The 23529-nt window shown below is 39.2% G+C and overlaps 2 protein-coding genes across 4 annotated transcripts in view; one reads left to right on the top strand and one right to left on the bottom strand.

Moving 5' to 3' along the window:
* Positions 1–11540, top strand: part of SPTBN5 (spectrin beta, non-erythrocytic 5) — a 129559-nt gene extending 118019 nt beyond the window's left edge. For 2 of the 3 annotated variants that reach the window (XM_088145500.1, XM_088145499.1), the window contains exon 70: positions 10416–11540. In XM_088145500.1, coding sequence (XP_088001626.1) covers positions 10416–10540 — 125 coding nt within the window. In that variant the 3' untranslated portion in view covers positions 10541–11540. The other variant, XM_088145501.1, reaches the window with a different exon arrangement.
* A 5750-nt stretch (positions 11541–17290) lies between these two features.
* Positions 17291–23529, bottom strand: part of LOC103051992 (cytosolic phospholipase A2 beta-like) — a 40909-nt gene continuing 34670 nt past the window's right edge. Inside the window, exons 18-20 of the mRNA XM_088145495.1 lie at positions 22632–22798; positions 21425–21611; positions 17291–17514 (exon numbers count right to left, since the gene is read on the bottom strand). Coding sequence (XP_088001621.1) covers positions 17291–17514; positions 21425–21611; positions 22632–22798 — 578 coding nt within the window. The remainder of the gene's footprint in view (positions 17515–21424; positions 21612–22631; positions 22799–23529) is intronic.

Genomic DNA, 23529 nt, shown 5'->3' with positions numbered 1-23529 from the left:
AGCAATGCTCAAAATTTCATAAAATAGAAACAAAGGCATAATGTGTTTTGGTGTTGTGGTTTTTTTTAACTTACTCTAATCATTTGATGACAATTCAGTTTGCTTTTGTCACTGACCATAATATCATAGAGGGCACAAAACTATATTCATACCTGTTTAGAATAGAAGCTCATAGTTTTTTCTAATATTGTAATGCAAGTAAGGAGTTATGTATGTTAATCTATTATGGGATTTACTTATACATGTGATAGTAAAAATATTCAAATTTTATCAATTAAACATATTTAAAAGGAGAATATGAATAGCACATGACGTAGATCAGGCTAGCATAACTGGTGTCCTATGCTATACGGCTGGCTAAATGTTTGATGATCTTCCTACTTTTGCACTTTCAGATAGCAGCAAAATGATGAGCAAGAAGAATAGGGTAGTTCTTTAGGCCTCATCTATTCTTGTTTTCACAACAATAGCATTTTCTAATTCAAATACTTCCTTCTTGGTTTGTGACTTGGGGAGAACAGGAGGGATTCAGAAATATTTCTCCTGACTAACAGCAGCTTCACTTGGTTGCAGAACAGTCAAAGATCTGTTGATAATTCTTTTCAGATACTTCTTCTGTGACTTCCATGGAGTCAGATCCAGCAGCTCTATTGATCTCCCTCCCTTGATCAGAACTCCCTCAAAGTTATAATAAAATACAACCTTAAAATGATGGAAAAGAGGAGGGATTCTGGAGCAAGAAACCCTCAGTAAGGTTTACAAAGAATAGGAGAGGGTGTTTTTCCTAGGCAGATATTAAATGTCATCATAAATTATGTCTATTTCTCTCACGATTTTTAATGTTATACGTCACCTGAAGTCACTTGGGTAATTGAAGCAGCTTATAAATTGAACAAATAAATAAATGAATTATAGCTTAAGTTTAGAGGCATGACTATACTGGCTTTCTTTATATATTAATCATTATATTACATAGATTTAATTCTCACACTTAGTTGCCATAAACTGAAGAAGATTAAATAATAACATTTTATTTTGCATAGCGATGAAATTGTTATTAGTTTATCCAAGGGACACTGCTATCAGACATTTAAAAAGGCAGATAAGGGCAATTTGTTTCTCTCTTTTTTCTTTTCCTTTTTAGCAACCTTTTTCCAAACAGTAAATGTAAAACAAATTCTTCCCCAAATTGTATAGAGGAAACGAAGGTCAAGGAGAACATTAACCTTGTTATTTTCTGGCATGGGGAGGGAGCTACTCCTGTTATACGGAGTGCCACTTTTTAATAGTATAATAGAATAATAGAATGGAAAGATTGGATGGTACCTTAGAGATCACCTAGTCCAAGCCCTTGCCCAATACTACAGGATCCCAGATATATGGCCATCCAGCCACTACCAGCAAAGGAGAATCCACCACCTGAAAAGGTCATCTCTTGTGTTGTTGCACAGCTGTTACCATTAAGATTTCTACCCATTATTCCAGTTTGCCAAGATCCTCCTGAATTTTGATGCTATCCTCTAAGACAGTGTTTCCCAACCTTAGCAACTTTAAGATCTGTGGACTTCAATTCCCAGAATTCCCCAGCCAGCCTAAGATGTTTTCTGCTCTAAGATGTTTTCTGTAACACACATACAGAAGCTATACATTGTCTGCAGATTTAATATTTTCTGATCACTCATCTGAGTTACAGTTATGAAGAGCAGCACAAAGTAGAATAGAGCCCTACAGCACATCACTCAACACTTCTTCCCTAGCTTGCAGAGCCACTGATGTGCACTTGTTTGGTATTCAGTGACTCAATTGCATTACTGTATCCATTCAATGGTAATATAGTCATATAAACTACTTTGTCAAATGCTTTATTGAAGTCAAGATACATGGCATTCTCATGGTCGATTATACTGGTTATTCTGTCAGAAAAGAATGTCATGTTGGTTTGTTTCATGCCAGGTCTTGCCATGCACTGAATTCTTTTCTAAATGCAAGCCAAATGCCTAATAATCTGTTACAGAGTTTTGCCTGGTGTCCATTTCAAGCTGAATTATCTTTCTTCTCTTTTTGAAGTTAAGACCAACATTTGCCCTTCTCCAATCTTCTGACATGGCACTCACCTTGCATGAAATCTCACAGATTACAGAAAGGGGCTCTAAGGTGACATCCACAAGCTCCTTCAAGAAACTTGTTGAAGTCCTAAAGACTTCAACTCATTCACGGCAGCCAAGTGTTCCCTAATCATCTTTGTACTTACCTTGGGTACTTACCATGTATTTACCTTCCTTCTGTCAATTGTTCTGCTTGGTTCTAGTTGAATCTCCCCTTTGGAGAGACCAAAACATAATAGGAGCTGAAGTGCTCCGCCCTGTCCAACTTGCATGTTGTAGTCCTACTATCTTCTCCTAGCAGCAGGGCCAACCCCTCCTTTTCCTTCCTTTTACTACTGACATAGTCCCATAAGCCCTTTTTGTTGTGTTTAGCTTTCCTTTTTTTTTTTTAATCCACACTCAATCGTTACTGATTCTGCGGTGACTGCCTGGACGAGTCCCTGCTGTTGCATTATAACACCCCATCACATGCTAGGCATTTCTGTTAGTGCAGACTAGTAAAATCAGTCGTACACTAACAAGGAAGCTAGCATGGAAAGTACCAGCAACAACCTGGGGAAAAGCCTCAAATTTCAGGAGGCAAGCCCCCGCAGCTTGTCACGTGCTCAATCGGAGCACATGATCCCTTGTGTTTCATGTATTACCATATATGGTTATGGGCTTGTATTAGGTAGTGTGACGTATATATGCTTAACCCAGCCCTCTGATGTACTAACCCAGCCCTCTGATGTACTCAATAAAAGAGGTTTCCAGACTCCGGTCTGGGCGCTCTCACCCCCCTCGAAGGAGAATCAGTTTGGTGTCTTCTTTCCCCTCACTCGTGAGAGGCCCGCTGTAACTGCGTGAATGTTACAACTGGTGACCCCGACGTGATCCCCAATAACTGGGTAATCGTCCGTCGCCCTCCGCCTGAGACCTCCGATACTCACGCCCGGGAAAAGGGCTCGATGCGTCCCAGCCGCCTGCCGGCTCTCTCGTAGGTATCAGAGGCGGGTTGTCCAAGCCCCAGGTTGCGTACCTCCACGAACTTGGAAACCTTCTCAAGGCCCCTTCTCCCCCCGCCTGAGACCTCCGGTGCTTACGCCCGAGAACGGGCTCAACGCATCCCGGCCGCCTGCCGGCCCCCTCGTAAGTATGGGAGATGGGTTGTCCAAGTCTCAGATTGCGCACCTCCACGAACATGGAAACCTTCTCAAGGCCTCTAACATTATTCTTTCTAATCGAGGCACCCCATTGCCTCCAATTAAGAAAAAAAGGCTAGCTGAACTGCTAAAATATGTCTGGCTCAAATGTCCAGTCTATCCTGAGACCGGGTCAACAAAAGCCACATTGTGGAGAAAGATTTTGAAGTATTTAGATGAGCCACCAAAAGCTCCACAGCAAATTATTGTCTCCTGCCGTATTCTTTTAGAAGCTCTGGAAGTTTACGATGAGGAGCCGAGGATGGCTGCTGCTGAAATCACAGTGCCTTCTCTTTACGAGGGCCATTCACCATCGGCCCCCCCCTCCCTCTAACATCAAAAGGAAAGGGATGAGGAATTTAGGGCCATTTGCCATCGGCCCCCCCCCCCTCTAACAACAAAGGAAAGGGATGAGGAACTTTTCCCTCCTCCGGCAACTCCAACTGCCGGACCCCTGGTACGCGCCATGATAGAGGCTCGTGCTAGAGGGGAATTAGATTTGGAGGATATGCAATCTTGTGCTGCCTTCCCTGTCTCATATATTCCCGATCCCAACAACCCCAATAACCCTCCTACCCAAGTGTTTGCTCCTTTGTCTTATAAAGTTGTAAAGGATATTAAAACTGCTGTAACTACTTATGGCTTACAATCTCGCTATTCTATGGGCTTGTTTCTAACACTTGCAAATTCTTCTGACATGATGATTTTTGATTGGCAAATGCTGTGTAATATGATTTTAACTCCTGCTCAGTATGTTGTGTGGTGGTCAGAATATCAAAAACAAATTGCCCTTATTGTGCAGGATGGTTTCTCTGCAAATGTAACCAATGATCACTTGCTGGGACAAGGAATTTTTACAACTGCTGCCGCTCAAATCAACTCTCCAAGGGCTTCATTTCCCTTGGTTTCACAAGCAGCTGTATCTGCATTGTGGAAAGTTGATGATTCCTCAGCCACCACCACACAATCCTTTTCAAAAATCATGCAGGGATCTACTGAAAATTATTCCGAATTTCTTAGCCGTCTTCAATTAGCCATTGAGCGTCAGATTGACAATGAGGACGCTCGTAATGAATTGTTATTAAAACTAGCCTATGAAAATGCAAATGCTGATTGTCTGGGTCTCTGTGTATTATAAAGAACCTCTTGTGCCCCAGTGCTCGGTTGGAAGTGATTTGTGTGTTTCCCCAATTATTTCCACGCTGTTGACCAGGGCTGTGTGTCTGTCTGCTCCAGCCGCACCTATCTGGAAATCCAGGTAGAAAGCAAAGGGGGCTGACAAGATCCGTGTGCCTCAACAGGCTGTGAGTGTGTGTGTGAGTGACCATAGGCTGAACCTGGGAGCAGCGTCTGTAACATACCCATTAGACTTGGCCACTTTGGAAACAGATCTGCGAGAAGCAAGGAAAGCTGTTGGAAATGTTGGAGAGGAAAGTAAAGTAAAGACTGTGGGGGAGGTGCGAATAATAAGAGATAGGTGGAAAAGAAGTGGGGGAGACAGCAGGAATAGGAATTTGTGGAGTAATCAGGGGCAGAGAGTAGGGTATGGAGAGGAGCGTGTGCAAGTGTGGCGAAAGCTGAAAGAAAACATGGAGAGATGGGATGGGGCTCCTACTAGAAGCTTGTAGGAGCGGGTGAAGCAGTTATAGAGAAGTCAGGGAGGAAAGCATGGATCAGAAGAGGAAGATGTAGGGAAAGTTAAGGAGAAAGAGCAGTTTTTTTGCTGCTCCAGCAGGAACTGAAACAATTAACAGAAAGTTTCAGTCGTAGCTGGAAGGGGAGGATATGTGAATTGGAATCCCGAATGGCTTAAAAAACCTAGCAGAACTAAGAACAGATATAGCTAAAGCCTTAGAACAAACTGATGCTGTTTCCAAAGAATCCAAAATTACATTAAACCAGGGGATCAAGTTATGGTGAAAAAAGGAAAACCAGGAGGAGCCCTGGGACCACGATGGAAGGGACCACATACAGTCCTTGATGTAATTTCACCCCATCTAGTGTACCTGGACACAAACAGATGGTGGCACCGTTCCCAAGTTAAGCCTGTGTAACCTGTGTAAATAGGCTAGGTTATTTTTCTTTTCTATTCCCTTTTTTTTTTGTTCCCCCCCCCTTTCTTTGTTTTCCTTTGCTTTTTGTTTGTTTGTTTGTTTTTGTCCCCCCACCCTTTTGATTTTATCCACAGGATCCAAGCATGAAGATCTACAGTACATCCAAATTCTCCTGCTGGGACAATGCCTAGAAGCTCTGCAGCACAGTTCTAACAACAATTTTTTTTGTAGAACTGGCACAAACAGCTATGAACAGCTCAGCTTTTGCGTAGGGTGACTTTTGGCAGTGGGAGGAATCACATCTACCTGTTTCTTTGGAATACCCTCCAGCCTAGAGACATTAAGAGATGTTACTGTTTTAAAGAATTTCACTAATGACTTGTGGGAGGGAATGTTTTTTCACTTTGGATCTTCTCCAGAACCTGAACCATGGACAAACTAGAGGAGAATGACCCTGAATCTTTCAGGTGTAACCAATGAAGAAGTGACTGATATTAGTCCTCCAAAACCGTGTAGCTATTGACTATCTATTATTAAGAGCAGGACAGGGCTGCAAATCCTTTCAATGTTTTTGTTGTTTTAACCTTGTAGGGCATTATTTTGATACACAATTTTATACTCTATATATACACAAATTTATATATTTTATATATGCTTCACATAATGTATAACCATATCTGTAACAGTGCACTCTATTTTATTTCTAAAGGGTTAACTTGCTTTTGCTTTGTAAAGAGCACTGGTTTCTTCCTCCCCCCCCCCCCCTTATCTCTTTGCTGAATGCCCGATTGTCTTCTAATAAGCAATTAGCCGAGTACAAGTTCAATGTTGTATCAAGCTTTTCGCAACAGTTGTGAGGCCCTGCATTCCAGAGAGAGATAAGAAAAATCTTGTATGCCATTCCCTTGGTAACCAGAAGAAAAAGTTACATTTAAGTTCACCTTCCTAAGAACCACCTTTCACTTGTTCAGACCGTCCCAAAAATCCCTTGTATGAGGGGATGTATTATCTGATTATAGATTTAAATGTCTATAAAGCCTCTGATGTTTGTGTTGTGAGGTGTGATTCCATCAACATTTTTTGTTAATGTGTTGATTGGGGTCACCCAGCTGTGTCTTGATCAAACTACATTTGCTATTCATCAGAAGTCTTACATTGAGACAAAACTAGCCAAGCTTAAAAATTTTAGCCTCTCACATTTCCCAAGATCCAGAGGGATGGAGCTGGTCATGGCTCACATCTTGGTTACCAGACTTTGGATCCTGGGGAAGGAAAATTGTTCAGACCTTGTTGTTTGTATTATTTGTTTTTATATTAATTTCCTCAATCTTTCAATGTGTTAAAATTGTTTTCTGGAAATATTGTATTTCCATGTCAACTGGACAGCAAACCTATTGGCAAGAATACCTAAAAAAACCTGTAATGCTCTGAGTGGGTGATGAGTGAACCCCATTTTGTGGCATCTCCTGTTTAACTCGATGCCAAGGGGAGGAATAGGTCAGACTTGGTGGCTTCCGTCCCTCTAGCTAGTGCCTGGCAGCCTGGTTGGGAAGGATGTGGGTAAGTGTGTGTGTGTGGCCTTGAAGGAAGAGTGCTGCTTCTATGCTGACCATTCTGGAATTGTTCAAGAATCCATGACCAAACTGAGAGAGGGCCTGAATGCTCGCAGGCGAGAGCGCAAAGACCAACAAGGATGGTTTGAGGGATGGTTTAATCTCTCCCCGTGGCTCACAACCTTGGTTAGCGCTCTCGCTGGACCGTTATTATTGTTGATTATAGCATGTACAGTTGGTCCTTGTGTCCTTAATAGGCTTATAAGGTTTTTTCAGGACAGACTGGGTACCATAGAAGCACAGGTCAACATGTTCTGCACTCATAAATACCTGCCTCTCCCAACCACGGAACCAGTGGCACCTGAACAGCTTTTTTGCAAACCTCAACTCACCTTTATCAGTGATGAGGAGGAAGCTGCTCTTTAAAACAATAAAAACAGAGGAGATGTTGCATTATAACACCCCATCACATGCTAGGCATTTCTGTTAGTGCAGACTAGTAAAATCAGTCGTACACTAACAAGGAAGCTAGCATGGAAAGTACCAGCAACAACCTGGGGAAAAGCCTCAAATTTCAGGAGGCAAGCCCCCGCAGCTTGTCACGTGCTCAATCGGAGCACATGATCCCTTGTGTTTCATGTATTACCATATATGGTTATGGGCTTGTATTAGGTAGTGTGACGTATATATGCTTAACCCAGCCCTCTGATGTACTAACCCAGCCCTCTGATGTACTCAATAAAAGAGGTTTCCAGACTCCGGTCTGGGCGCTCTCACCCCCCTCGAAGGAGAATCAGTTTGGTGTCTTCTTTCCCCTCACTCGTGAGAGGCCCGCTGTAACTGCGTGAATGTTACACCCTGCAGTTTTTCAAGGCAAGGTGTTTCGGAAGTGGCTTGCCATTGCCTCCTTCCTAGAGCAGAGCCCAGCTGGCGAGCGCAGGAGGCGGGCTTTCCATTGCTTCGCGCCTTTTTCGGGCGTGCGCGGCTTCTGCGCTACCAGCAACTGCTCCCGTCTCCTTTTGCAAGGCGCTGCCAGCATTTTTCCTCCCACAGGGGTGAGAGTGCCCATTTATCTACTCACATAAGTTTTCGAGCTGCTGGGTTGACAGGAGCTGGGGAGGAAGCAGGAGCTCGCACTGCTGTGCAAAGCTGGGCTCGAACCGCTGAAGTGTTGACCATTTCTAGCCAGCAACTTTCAGCGTCATTAAGGCACTGCGCCACCGTGTCCCCTTTAGCTTTCCTTGTGAGCCTATAATTCCTTTTGTGCTCCAGCCTTTCTAACTTTATTTCTGCAGATATTAGCTTCTTTCTTGTAAACCCCCTTAGTGAGTACATCCATCTTCCATTCTTATATATGTGCCTTTAAACCCTTAGGTGAAAGCTTTCTATGCATCCACAACAGTTTCCTAAGCAAGGGGAGTTTCCTAAGTTTCCAGTATTCAAAACTCAGGCCCATCTACTGCATGGATGAAATGGATTTATATTAACTGCTGTATTTTATCAACTGAAATAGGAGGATCAGAAAAATATGCCATTAAAAAAAATAATAATTCCAAACATTTCGACCAAACTGCTTAAAGGTTTCTTCCTTGCCCCTTTGTCCAAAAAAAAAAAAAAAGACTAACAACATATACAGCATATATCAGTAATCCACTGCTGTAGATCAGATGTAGATTTATCCTTTCAGTATTGTATCAGAATTATTTCAGCTATCCTCCATTCCCATTAAAATCCACAATTCTTGCTGTCTTGCTAGATTTTATATACTGGGATATATAGGCATCTCCAACTCATAATTATGGTCTAAAGTTATATTATCAATCTTGTAGATGGCAATAACAAGATAAACCCAAAACATGTGAATTAATGTTCTAATTCCTTAACTATAACTCCAGCACCCAGGCATTACAACCAATCCCTACTTTAACATTCACTGAAGTGTCCAATATGCACAAGACACAATTTCCTGATACAATAACTGCATTTTAATATGAAAGGAGACTTTAATCAAATTTTTAAAGCAACCTTCCAAAAACAGAACATTTCAGTTCATTATCCCAAAGGTTGCTTACATAATTAATACCAATTTCATTAAATTCATTCCATTTTTTTTTAATTACTGGCTTAGGAGCCTCACTTAATTCCTCCAAAATCTCTAACAGTTGTGAAATTTTAGAAGTAGCAGTAGCTTCAGGATCTTTTAGTCTGAATAGTAAATACTTAACTCGGATAAATTGCCAAGAAATCCTCTGAAATAAATCAAACTCATATTTATGTTCTGCACAAGTCTAAAAACTGCTTTATTAGAACTGAGTTGATCCAAAATAATAATATGAGAGGCCCAATTTACCCCCAAAACTGATCTATCAACTCTGCTTTCAGGAATCTACGTAAATTCATCAGTTCCATAAAAATTCCTACTAAACCACTAAATTAGGAATCAGGTTTATTTAGCAAATGCTGTAAGGATAAGCCTTGGAGTCTTCATACTTTTCCACTATTATAAATGTTGCATTTTCTTCTTCAGTACCAGCAATCCAGGAAGATTATCTTTGTTTACAGTATTTGTATCTCCATTATGCTGATGCCCCAGCATAAGAATTTTTTTCTTCTAAAAATTCAATACAATTTCCACATTACTTTCCCTCCATTTTTTCCCTCACTACAGGTCCAAAAGGTATTAATTGGTCATCCAGAAATCTTTGTGGCTGAGCAGAAATCTGAATCTGAGGTCTTCCCTGCCTAGTCCAATATTCTAATACTATACTAGTCTGTCTCTGGAGGTTACCCATTGATTGTGGATTTTTTTTTCAAGTGAAGGTTCAGTGATTACTTCACACAATATTCCATATGTTCCTATGATACAAGATGATAGGACCTCCAGATGATGCTGGAAAAGACTCCCATCTAAAAATTTGGAACACCTCTACCATTCAGTTTGACCAAGCATTGCTCTAGAATGTTTTTAGACTACAGCTTAACATTGGCATTGCTCCCTGCTTAACAGATGAATGCCAACATCAGGATGACCACAAGCTGACAGTTCTGAGCTAGATGAACCAATGCTTAGATTTGCTAAAAAGCAGTTTCTTCAAAGCGCTAGAAAAAGTAGATGTTCATTCTTTTCCTTCCTTCCTTCCTTCCTTCCTTCCTTCCTTCCTTCCTTCCTTCCTTCCTTCCTTCCTTCCTTCCTTCCTTCCTTCCTTCCTTCCTTCCTTCCTTCCTTCCCATTTATATAGCCACCCATCTTAGAACAACTCTGGATGGTTTACAACCAATAAATTGAAGCTTAAGATCCATTAATGCAAAATGCACCTTCTACTACTGAGCTACAATCATGTCACTCAGCAGAAAGAAGGTCATGACAGTGTAGAATTAAATTGTCAACAGTTTTTAATTGCATGGTTTGCCATATGGGTGTTGTATAAAAAAAATAAAACATAGAAAGATATCTTACAATTTCTATTATCTTCAGTTTCCATATAAGCCTTTCTCATCCAGTGCTAATCATTTTTTTTTCAGGGGGCAGAGCTGAGCTGAATATAACGAAGAGCTTAGACAATCTTGAGACTGCAGAGAGATTTGGACCAGAGACAGATGTCAAGAAACAGAAGAGGTTCTTTAAACATATTTTCAGCAAGAAATAAAAGCAATACAGAGCATTGAATCTCCTAGAGATGCCAGGTTCTTCAGGTCATTTCACCCTATTGCTTTCAGATTGATGTAAGAGGTACAGAGGAAAGAGAAATGTGCACACTATATATTGAACAAGGGTTCTACACCAAATGTACGTTTACACTCCTCCAATATTTCTGTCAAAAATTATAAACAATTATCACTTACATTATGTAGCACCAGGAATGTATAATTGTATGCATTTGAAAGCTATGAAAGTGTGATGTTAACAATAGTCAATCCATCAGTTTACCTATGCTGTCATCATAATTATTTAACATGAATGTAAGGAGAGAAAGCTTTATCCTGATGTCCTCTTTTACCCATTAACAATATGAAGTTGTCTCCATGAATGTAAGAACTGTTGGGGCCAAATATTAGCCACATCACCCTCCTTAACATCCATAGGAGTTTGAATAGGGGAAAGTAAGAAGTAGGATTTCTATTTAATAAAGAATCTTGGTTGTACAAAAAAATGCACATCCCTGAGTATATATTTCTTCTATACAAACATCAGGGATAGGGAAGCTTCATAATCTTGCTAGACCAGCAAAGTAGCTCCTTATATTGGGGAGGTCCTGTCATTATCCCTAATTATTCCTTTCAAAAAAGGATACATTCAGACTTCATTAGGAAAAGTTAATTAAATCCATATCCAGTAATAAAACTAGTTCTGGCTCTCACTTTGTCTACATTTAAGAAAAGCAAAACTTAAAAAACTGAAGTCAGTGACACACTAGCACAAGAAACAAATTAGAATATATTTTCAAAGCTGAAAACTTTTCTAAAGAAAACATGTAGTATAGAAACCAAATTTTATTCTGATATTTCCTTATTTTAAATTAATGAAAAACATTGTCATGCATTTCTTAAATATATCCAGTAATACCAAGGAGTGTAATGTATTTGTTTTATTATGAAGTAATGATCAATATATATTGCTACCTATATTTTTAGGTTTGTTTTTTTTTTCACAGTAATAGAGTACAGAATCCTCTGGTAAAGAGAATTTCTGAACAATAGTAGCATTTTCTCAGATTAATCTCCAAAGACTTTATTTATGTGTCTCGTTCTACAGTGGGTAAATGTGCAAACCTTTTTTTTTTTTTAAAAAAGGCTAACAACATATATTGGGGGGCGGATTCCTTAAATGAAATCATAGAAAATGGCAAACCAATAGCTGTCAGGCAATAGCCACCAAGAACTAAGCTTCCATATTTGGAGGCAATTGTGTTTTGATCAGATCTTAATAAAGAGATTTTCCTTCATTTAACATTATGCCACGTGTGAGATCACATTGGAAGCTTCAGCCGTGTCATCAGATAGTTAATAGAATATTGTAAACATCTTCAAGAAGAATGATATGGAAAGCGGTACAGAAATATATTACATAAATGCCTTAATGCACCAGAAGACACACTCTCAATAAATTAAGATAATAAACTAAGCTATAGGCTCATTTTTGAAAGCATATACTGTAATTAGACAGAAGAGAATATCTATAGCTCAAGGTTGAACTGTGGAGTCCTTGGTGCTCTCTGAGCTTGGTTGTTTGCCTGCAGACGTTTCATTATCCAACTAGGTAACATCATCAGTGCGACTGTGTGTGGGGTTTGCTCCCTGTTTATATACAGTAGCTTGACTTGCCAGTGTTGGTGGGGTGTGGTTTTCTCCTTGGTAATTCCTTCATTAGGGCATTGTTTCCTGCTTCATTGTTTGTCTGGTGTTAATCTCTCTTATTTGGGTGTTAGTTGCTGGAGAAGATGTGTTCTGATCTTTTTTGTTTCCTCCTTAGCTTCTTTATTGTCTCATTTGAACAGCGTGTAAATGTGGTTCTATGTGTCTGTGTATCAGCCATCAATAGATGCATAGAGATAGTCAGAAAATGTCTGCAAGAAAACAACCAAGCTCAGAGAACCCCAAAGTCTCCACAGTTCAACCCTGAGCTACATACGTATATTCTCTTCTATTAATCCCTACATTTCCTCTCATGTTTTAACTCCTGTCTACTCAGAAATAAGTGAAGTTGTGGAGCTTACTAAACGTCTGAGATGCAAATTAGATTATGGTCCAAGAATCCAACCAGGCTTACTGGTTTTCAAGTACCTGCTTTAGTTTGTCAAATTGTCTAATAAAACAATCAAAACAATCAAAATAAATAATTTAAGTCAATGGCTGGTGTGGGTCTTCCGGGCTGTGTGGCCATGTTCTGGAAGTTTTGTTTCCTAACGTTTCGCCAGCATCTGTGACCGGCATCTTCAGAGAGCAGGAGCACAGACAGGAGCGGTTCTCTCTGTGCCCAGGATGATGTGACCCTTTTGTGGGTATTTATAGAGATCTGAAGGGGGGGGATTGGGGGTTGTGGTGGAAGCGTTGGGGGGATAGGGGTGTGGGGTGTGTGTGTGTGGGGTTTGGGTTAATGACTAGCTGCTTGTTTTGGTGTAAGAATATGTGTGTTACTCGTTAACCCAAACCCCACACCCCCCACACACCCCCAATCCCCCCTTCAGATCTCTATAAATACCCACAAAAGGGTCACATCATCCTGGGCACAGAGAGAACTGCTCCTGTCTGTGCTCCTGCTCTCTGAAGATGCCGGTAACAGATGCTGGCGAAACGTTAGGAAACAAAACTTCCAGAACATGGCCACACAGCCCGGAAGACCCACACCAGCCATCGGATTCCGGCCGTGAAAGCCTTCGACAATACAATTTAAGTCAACTTTGCTATATGTGAGATATGCAAATATGTTGGAGAAGTTTCTGAGGTGATATAAATCAAATCAGCCCAATAATTTCTGGAGATGTATGATTATTTGCCCCAGATAGAGGTTATTGCTTTTTTTAAGAAACAATGTTCTGTTGAAGCAAATCTTAGATACCGAGATTTACTAATGCTGCTACTGGGTTCATGGTTACAGTATATTTTCCAGAGCATTTATGCTCAAATGAAAATTAGATTTCATTGTGAATTTGAAACTTTTCTTTCTAACTGTCCACCATAATTATTTTCCAATGCATCACCCTAACATGTTTTGCGTCTAAAGTTATAATAATCCACAGGAGGGAAGTACTAAATCTCTGATGTTGCTACTGAAAATAGCAATAGCAAGAAAATGAAAAGAAGTCAGTATGTGGGACTTTATTTGAAGAAGCAACTGAAGATTAAGCCTCTTAAGAAGAAGAAAAAGATGTTCAAAGTGGACTTATTTGACCAGGGTTAAATTGTATAGATTTTGATTTTGCGTTGTTATTATTGGGATGTTTTTTTTTCCCAGATTACAAAACGATTTAAGGATTTTTTAATATCTTTTACCTTCTACTTGTTAGAGAAAATTATGGGTTAGAATGTAAAAGGGATCTATTTGATCTAGTTTAAAATATATATGTTACTATTATTGACACTTTTTATACCTATGGGGATAAATCTTTTATGTCTTATTAGAGAATGTTATAAGTCACAATGCAAAATAGATTTATTTGTCTAAGCTTAAAACATATAGGTTACTATTACTAGTACTCTTAATGCTTTTGCTCAGTAAGACTGATTGATGAATCTTTCTATAATTTGGTTATTGCTTAGTGATGAGAAATGGGAAGAAGAGTTTTTTATTATTTCTGTAAAATTGGAGAAGGTGTTAAGTTGCTGTAAATGCTTATACTTGTTTGGAGGGAGGGGGAGCCACTTTTTATATGTCTTTTTCTTTTTTCTTTTTCTTTTTCTTTCTCTTATTCTCTTTCTTCATTTTTGTATATCTTTTCTAATTCTGTATTAGCTTTTAACTATGTAAAACTCTAATAAAAATATTAAAAAATAAAGTTATAATGATCAGGTATGGATAACAATTTCTGAACAAACAGAAGACTTTTGCCAACAGGTCTGTTACACTGTATTATGTTCTATCATGATCTATGTTAGGACAATGCTGGATTCTGCTTTTCCAAGCAGAACAGTAGATTAGGGAGGGTGATAAAGCAACCCTGTGCTGCTCTGACCAATTTATCTTCTATGAGGCACTACCACTCTCCCCTTCCTATTTAAACAAGCGTGCCACTGGATAAAACAACTGTATGGAAACACCTGAAGAGCCACCGAATGTTTGGCTAAGTTCACAGTAACTACGGTTGGTTTGTTTAACTATGATTTTTTACAATATTTGGCCAGGTTCCCTTTATGCTAAACCAAAGTCAAGCACATTATGTAATATTGATGTCTACAACTAACCACAATGATGCCATAATGTTGAAATATGCATTGTGCGATCATGGTGCAAGCTTCACTCTTTTTATTTGCATCACAGTGTGCCTATGTTACATGATGGCTTAGGGTGATTGTGAGTCTAATCTCATATTTCCAGTCTTGATGGGTAGCAGGTCTCAAATTCATTCCATAAGGACTCAGGTGAACATTGTATTGTCGAAGGCTTTCACGGCCAGCATATGAAGGCTGGTGTGGGTCTTCCGGGCTGTGTGGCCGTGTTCTGGAAGTTTTGTTTCCTAACGTTTCGCCAGCATCTGTGACCGGCATCTTCAGATCCCTCCCCCTTTAGATCTCTATAAATACCCACAAAAGGGTCACATCATCCTGGGCACAGAGAGAACTGGTCCTGTCTGTGCTCCTGCACTCTGAAGATGCCGGTCACAGATGCTGGCGAAATGTTAGGAAACAAAATTTCCAGAATACGGCCACACAGCCCGGAAGACCCACACCAGCCTTCTCAGGTGAACACCTTTCTGATTCCCGGAGCTGAATCTGGGTCTTATTTTTGCACTCTGCCACTTAACTAAAAAACTTCTCCAGCATGACAAGAAGATTACAAGCACATTCAAAAAAATTAGACATTGCCAAAAATTTACTTTTTTTCCCCCAAACGTCTTTTTTTGTTTTTTTGTTTTTCCAAAACTTAATTTTGTTGCAAACAGCAAAGAAGAATGTACAGTATATATTAGTTTTCACTGCGGACATATTCTCCTTGTGCTATGTAGACTAAAAATTATTTCAAGCATAGACAATGTGGTATGGATTGAAACTGAACTATGAATGAATTATTAGACATTGAGACAGTACAAACACATAAAGCAATACTCCCAATAATTCCACTTAAATTATAAAATAGTTTTCATGTTGAACTGCTATCATTCACAGGTGAAATGTGTCACATCTTAAAATAACAAAGAGTAATTATCATTTTACAAAGTAAAAATTGACCCTTGTCTATATGCTACAATTACGGCTGGAACTGAACAAAGAGAAGTTCATTCATGCTTTTCTGCAAGGGCTAAAATCCAACTACATCTATTCATTTCCAATACAGTGGTAGAGGATAAGTTCTTTTTAAATGTTATAAAGAAATACAGTGGTATCTCGGTTCACGAACTTAATTCGTTCCGCGACTCTGGTCGCGACCCGAATTGGTCGCGACCCGAATCAAATTTTCCCATAAGGTTCAATGTAAATACGGTTAATCCGTTCTGACCCCTCTGAATTTGGTCGCCAACCGATTTTGGTTGCGACCCGAATCAAACTTTTCCATAAGATTCAATGTAATTACGGTTAATCCATTCTGAACCATATGTATTTTTTTTTTAAACCACAAAAATATGACACAAAGTACAATACGAAGAGAGAGAATGCTAACCTTGCTCGACGCAACTTCTGGCGTGGAGGACAGGAAGGTGGGTGGGGAGGTGGTTATTACTTGGAGGGAGAGTCCCCCTCCCTACAGGAAGCCACGACCATGTGTCACTGCAGGGAAAATGGCCGCGGATCCTGTTCGTCACCCGATCCGGTGTTCGCAAACGGAAGCAAAATTTTGTGAACGGTGCTGTTCGTGACCCGAATTGGTTGTGAACAGAAGCGTTCGTGACCCGAGGTACCACTGTATAATTTTGGTTCAATTACTTCAGAAAATAGTAGGTCATCAATTTCAGTCAACACCACCTCCTAAATCACTTCTAATAGTAACTGTTGGATAACACCAATAGGTAATATTTGAATGTGCATCATTTATTGAACTGACCTGTACAAGAAAATCTAAGAAATAAAATAATAGAATTACAGATACCAAGTCTAAGAGAACAAAACTCAAATCAATATTTGGGTTGATAATACAGGCACACAAACTAGGGCTTACCTGATGTGGGATGACTATTTTAAAAAGTAAATAAATAAGGAGTTTAAAAGCCATTGGACACTGTTGGGCTTCAGGGTTTAGTGACCGTGGTCTACAGAACAGATTACTTGACGTTTTGCCAGCAACTGTGGCTGGCATCTTCCAAGACAAAGCGGTCTCTTATCCTCTCTCAGATCTCACCAGCCTGCACCAATTGGAAACCAGCTTAGCTAAAGGCCAATCAGAAGTCAGGATGCCTGGCTATAAAGACAGGAGTCCAGTCTGTCCCTTTTCAGTTGCTTGTGGTCTGCTTAGCAGGCCACTTTGCCTTTGAAGATGCAAGCCACAGTTGCTGGCAAAACATCAGGAAATCTGTTCTCTAGACCATGGTCACTAAACCCTGAAGCCCAACGCTGCCCAACAGATACCGGCCGTGAAAGCTGACACCGGTATATTTAGTTTAAAAGCCACTTGCTAAATCAGTCAGGAGTGGGAATTATCCAAGCATCCAACAAACTGTGCAGCATAATGACAACCAATTAACATTACCTTAAACAACATAAATATATCATACTACATGTTGGAATTCTTCTCTTTAGAAGATGGATTATCATTCTTTATCATTTCTGGACCAACTATGTCTCTTTTTCTGTATAGCACGTTGAATGGCTTGGAGGATGAAGTCTTTGCTATAAAGAATATTGTAATGGCATAAATTTAGTAGTTTTTCAAGGTCTTCTTCAGAATATGTTACATGTGTGGTTTTGTAAGGTGAGGCGTCCTTGTCCAGATTGAGTTCACCTTCATTCCTTTCTGAAAGGGGGCGTTTGACCCCTGAAAGTTAAAAAAGTGAGTGAGTGCACCTTATTTGGAACAAAACAATGCACTGTAGGTAAACACTTAAAACATCTTGGCACTTGGGAACAAAATGAATTGGTCTTATATCAACTTATTTATTTTGTGCCCTCATTTTCTGGTGTTGACATAGCAGTTACATATTGTTAGGCATTCTCCATTTTGCTTAACAGTGGAAGTTAAAATTATGGACTATAGAGAAAGCACTTCAGATGTGGAATATTACTGCAATACGTCAATGAAATTTCAGATAGAAATCCTAACAATCAAACAAGTTTCTCCAGGAACCCCCTTCTTCCAATCAATTGAAAAAGGGAGCAGTTTTAAGCTTTTTTAAAAATCTGCCATAACACAGAATATAAAATGCTGCTGTCAACCCTTGTCCTGACTGATGTACACCGCCTTCCTAGTGAAACTGCCAGTCTTTGTGGAGCATGGAAGAAATACTTTTTTTAGCTATTAGTGCCTGTTAAGGAAATATCTTCAATTGATAGTTACTGACCAATCAATCAATCAATCAGTTTATTACAGACATAGACCAGCACAACTAAAAATGCACATAACATGTCTACTTAAAAATCTTAGATATAATATCAAGTAAAATCTATATCATAAGTATAATTTGGCCGCCTAAATGTTATTTATACATGAAGTCAAACGGCCTATCCTATAGTGTAATTATTACTCCTTAAATTATGATATCCTACAGTTATTAATCGTTAGCTAAAATAAGGTGATGATAAAATGATAATATCTAAAACTGAAATGTGTTGGTGATATTTCTGTCTGTTTTTTCATGATCACCTACTTAGTCCACCCCTACCAAATCGATTCCACTCAGCAAGGCCCCCTGACTCTCGAAGTAGTATTTTCAGGTCTCTTTGGGAACTGTTAATGCAAACTAAAATACCAGTTGGCTATAATTCATTACTGCAAAACCTTTCAGCAGCTTCCTATCTGATGTTGACGGATCTTTATTGCTGCTGCGCAGAACCTGGCTACCTGCGCTGTAACGTAAGGCTGGTCATCCATGAGAAGCATTTGAAGATAATCTGATTCTTGACAGCCAGGCTGCTTGCTGATCAGGGGTGCGAGCAATTTACCCCATGGGACTTGGTAAAAGATACAGCGGAGGAGAACATGGCCCATGTCTTCTACTTCCTTGGCATCACAAGGGCAAAGTCTTGCAGCTAATGGAATTTTTTTGTATTTGCCATCCAGTACCGCCGAAGGAAGAACATGACGACGAGCTAAAGAGAATGCTTTCCGCTGACTGGGGAGCTCAAGCTGCGCTAGATATCTGGCAGCAGTGACAATAAACTTGCTACATGGCGGAGATAAAAAGGATGGAACCTTCCCTAAATCTGCTTGACGTTCTATATCCTCTGTCCTTTACTTTATGGCCATTCTTGCCTCCTCATATTCCATTGCTAGAATCCCAGCCATAGAATAGCCTAACTTAGAGAGATTGAGCTCGATATCCTTTTTCCACAAGGATTGAAATTTATCTTGAAGGACAAGTGGAGCTAGGTCCTCTGGGTAGTGCTTTATTTTTAGCCAAAAATTCAGCGAAGCTAGGCGCGCTTTTGACTCGACTTTTATCGTGCCTGTTTCCAAGCGTAATTGTGCATTGGAGACACATCTGGGCATTTGCAGGACCGCCCTGATGAATTTAGCTTGGACTCTTTCCAGGTATGTCACACTTGAAGCTGGAGACCATGGGTAACCTTTCAAGTATTTAAAGGGTGGTTTTTAATAGCCATAAATAGCTTGCAGGGCTGGGAATTGCTTTCCAAATGTAGTTCTGGGTGGCAACACAACAGAAGGTTCTTTTTTAAAAACAAACTGAATAGGTATTTCAGGGTATAGTTGAAATTAGGTGCTATTACAGCTATGCCAGTTGTTTCTTGCATGACCTGGAGCTGAAAAACCCTAAAACCGCTGGAGCAATGATTAGGCAACTTGTCCTTTTCTCCTGTACTTGCACATCTGGTTCAGTCTGAACACATTCCAGAGAAATACAATTGCACATTTTGAAATGCCAACGGTGGGGTGGGGTTGAAGCCTTCCAGAAGTACTCTTATGCTTAGAAGCTTTTGCACAGGATATGAAAATTATTATAATGCATATATACTATATGATTTTATGAGTAATCTTGGGAAATGATACTTAAGAGCATCTCACCAACCCAAGTAACTTCTCTTTAATTTTTAGAACAGGCTTTTAAGACAATTTAAAGCTATTTGCCTCTGATCTTGTCTTGGTGTGGTTGGAAGGCCTACTGTGTCTGATTACTGGTTAGCCCCCATCTCATACTTTTTTACAGCTGCAGCCTTGAGCTCAAAAGTATGAATGCCTTACTCTGAGGTGTTCCTATCTGCTTGTCTCCAGTTAACAAGCTGCAACTGAAGCAGAGTACTGAGAATCTTTGTTTCAACATTCTTTCCATATATTCTCATTGGACTTTAATAAAGAGGAAAGTGGAATCTTATGCAAGGTCCATTATGGACAGCTGTGTGTATCTACCCTCTTCACTCTGCTACATTCCCATGTTCACATTAACTGCTTATGATATTTTTAAGCAGCTATTTTTCTTTTTTTTTATTGTTTAGCTGCTTGGAAAAATAAGGAAGACAAGTAGAATCTACTGGCCAGAATGAACAATTCATGGACTGTATGTGACTCCATGTATGTGACTGCATAGGACCCCATGATCTGTAAAATTCAGGGGCAAAAGAGCCAAATTTTGGTGCGAAAGGAATTGGCTTGTTTTGAGGCCTCCTGCCTCCATCCACAGCCCAACAAAAAGAAGGCCTCAAAATTTCAGCCATACACCTTCTAGGCATCCCTGGATGACCTCCAGAAGATAAAGGGCTGAATTGTAACCTTCCAACACCTTAAACAACACCGTAAATGTTGCCCATCTGTGCTTTTTGGAAACCTCAGGGCAGTTTCAATCCAATTGCACTAAACCCCAGGGCAGTTTCAATCTTCTGCAATGATCAAACAATAGGTTCCACATGTCACTTCATCCCTGAGTTTGTAATAACAAATGTAAGGCTTGTATATATACAGAGGAGGATTTATAATGAGATTTTTTTTTTTTACAGCAAATAATAAGTTAGATTATAAAATGGACCTATTTTTGATTAAGGTTAAAATATATTTGTTATAAAAGTTATGGATTTTTGTTCTTATATATAAAAATAACTATAAGGTTTTTGTATGTATAACCTTTTTTGGACTTTTTGAGGGGAACAGAAAAAAATGAAACTATTTTATGAATTTGATGATTAGAAATAATATGGGTTAACAGAAATAATGGAAGTGACTTGTGAATTTAAAGCAAGAGTTTATGTCTATTGTTACTTATATCTGTTGCAAGGAGAGTCGGAAGTCAATTTTTTTTTCTTTTGTCTCTTTTCTTTTTTTCTCGCTTTCTGCACTTTAGATCTTTACTATCTCTTTTTTCTAATTTTTTTCTTTTTTTCTTTCTCTTATTTTCTCTTTCAGTATTAGTTCTTGTTAGTTCATATTGTGTTTCTTTTAAAATTTAATAAAGTTATTATAAACAAAAAGATGTGTGGACTTAAGATGTATGGACGTGCTGGCTGAGGAATTCTGGGAATTGAAGTCCACACACCTTAAAGTTACCAAGTTTGAAAAATGCTGCTCTAATTGATTAATATTCAGAAAAAGTAACAATGTTTGTGTATGCATACATATTAATCATCACAATTTAAATGTAAACTGTAGTTTTCTTTATACTTGGGAAATGCCACTATAGAAGGGATCTCAGTCAACATGTGTGGATTAAAGAAAACACTGAAGAAACTATGCAAATGCTCAAATTAGAGAATCTTATAACAAATGTATCCGCTGAATTTACCTGGTGCTGAGTATTCTTTGAAGGTACAACTGACTAGTGGAAAACAAAGCAATATTGGTGCTTTGGGGTTGTCTTCATCTGAGAAAATGTAGTACTCCTTCATATTCTTTTGCTCTTCCTCACTAATTTGAACCTTTGGAAAGGGGATACCTTGGACTTCACAGTATTTGGCCATCTTCTCTGTTTGCTGAAGGAGACACCAAAAAAACCTCCCAAATATATGCATTTTTCTTACTGTATGTAAATCAGTAGCACCTCATACCAAATGATCTGTAACTGTCTATGATGAGCAGTGTAGAAGATGCAGTGCTAAAATAGAAATACATACCTAGAATATGCAGTTCTGTTTTCTCAGCTACTTTGAGAGCAACTTTTGTACAAGTAAATTACAAATACCGTACACATGTAAAAGTAAGGAGAAAGAGGAAAGGAAAATCTAAATGAAAGGGCCTGATTCCAATCCAGCTGAAGTTTGGACCACAATAACTGAGTCAAGAGAAACTCCCAACTGATTCTCCAACCTTTTTTTTTAACTCACAAAAGAATAGATGCTACGTTGCTTCAGGAAAGCAGAATTGGAGAAGGCTGTTTCACTCTGTGCTATTGTCTTTCCTTTTCCTCAGACCCCCTACATACTTTCCACATTCATATGAGAGCTCCTATTAGACTGCAAGGAAAACACAGACACAGTGGGATCTAATCCAGAAAGAAAGATGATGTTGGGGAGCTTTAGAGAGAACTGACTGTTTGCCACATAATCACAGTAAAACAATGTTATTGTTAATCCTTTCCTAACAGATGTAATACTATGGAATTTAACAAGCTGTTCTACAGTTTGGAGAGACCCACTTGGGGCTCTCTTCTTCCAGACTATCTCACGTTAAGAACACTCTTATTTGCCTCAGTTGCTTGAACTCTGCCCCGCCACCATCTGTGCCAGCACCTGAAAAGAATGTTCAAATATAGGCAACTATCATATACTTTCTGTAGTAAAATATGGATGATTCTTTTTAATTTTTGTTTGGGTAGTTATTAGTTGGAAACTATCTTTGTTCTACTACTACACCATGTTGGTAAACCTGGCTTCTGTGGTACACATTCTAGCTGACCTATAATTATGAATCTGAGAAATCCTAATGTACCCTGGCTGAGATTTCACCATGCTGTAAGCACCCAAAAAGAAAGTAGTAGTGAAAATATTTCTCACCTTTAACATTCCACCCAGCTCATAATCCAGAAGAATAATGACATCCACATTCCTTTCTGGCTTGAGAAGTGGTAGGCCACTGCTGTTCATAAAATATCCTATATCTATTAAACAGAGGGATTTCGTGTTTGGTGTCAACTTGCAACAAGAAGCATCAAGTATGGTATCTGAAAAGCAATTTTTTTTTCAGTCAACATGAGAGAAAGTGACAACTGCAGGTAACATCTTTCTCCAATAAAAATCTGTCTGCCTCACATCTATTTATTTATTTTTATTTATTTATTCCATTTATATAGCCACCCATCTCAGACCAGTGATAGTCTAGAAAGCTGACAAATGATAGAGGATATGATTGAGGTGTACAAAATTTTGCATGATGTGGATAAAGAGGAAAAGGAGAAGCTCTTTTCCTCTTCCCAAAATACTAGAACCAAAGGTCACCCAATGAAATTGAATCCTGGAAGAATCAGGACAGATAAAAGGATTTTTTTTTATACAATGCTTAATTAAACTTTGGAATTTGCTACTACAAGATGTGGTGCTGGCTGCCAGCTTGGCTGGCTTCAAAAAAAGGTTGGACCAATTTGTGGAAGTCATGGAGATGAAAGGCTATTAACCTTGATGGCAGTGTGACTGCCTCTGAACACCATCTGCTGGAAGACTAAGAGGCTTCCTCATGCAGGTTGGCTACTGTGAGAACAGACTGCTAGACTAGATGGTCTGGGGGTCTTCAGGGCACTGGTTATGTTCTTTTTACCATAAATGTTTAATTCTCATTGAGCAAACTTCAATGAATTGCATAGCAACAGCAACATGATTGTTTATCTTTATATAAACAAAACATGACCTAAAGTATATTTTTGAGAAATTGATAAGTTTGGAATCTCACTTTTTCAAG

This window comes from Python bivittatus, unplaced genomic scaffold, assembly GCF_059951505.1.
Source record: "Python bivittatus isolate LINGU-HERP-01145 unplaced genomic scaffold, Pbiv_v1 ctg000480_np1212, whole genome shotgun sequence".
Lineage (NCBI taxonomy): Eukaryota > Metazoa > Chordata > Lepidosauria > Squamata > Pythonidae > Python > Python bivittatus.
The sequence above is the reverse complement of the archived record's forward strand: the minus strand, read 5'-3'. Positions and strand labels throughout refer to the sequence as shown.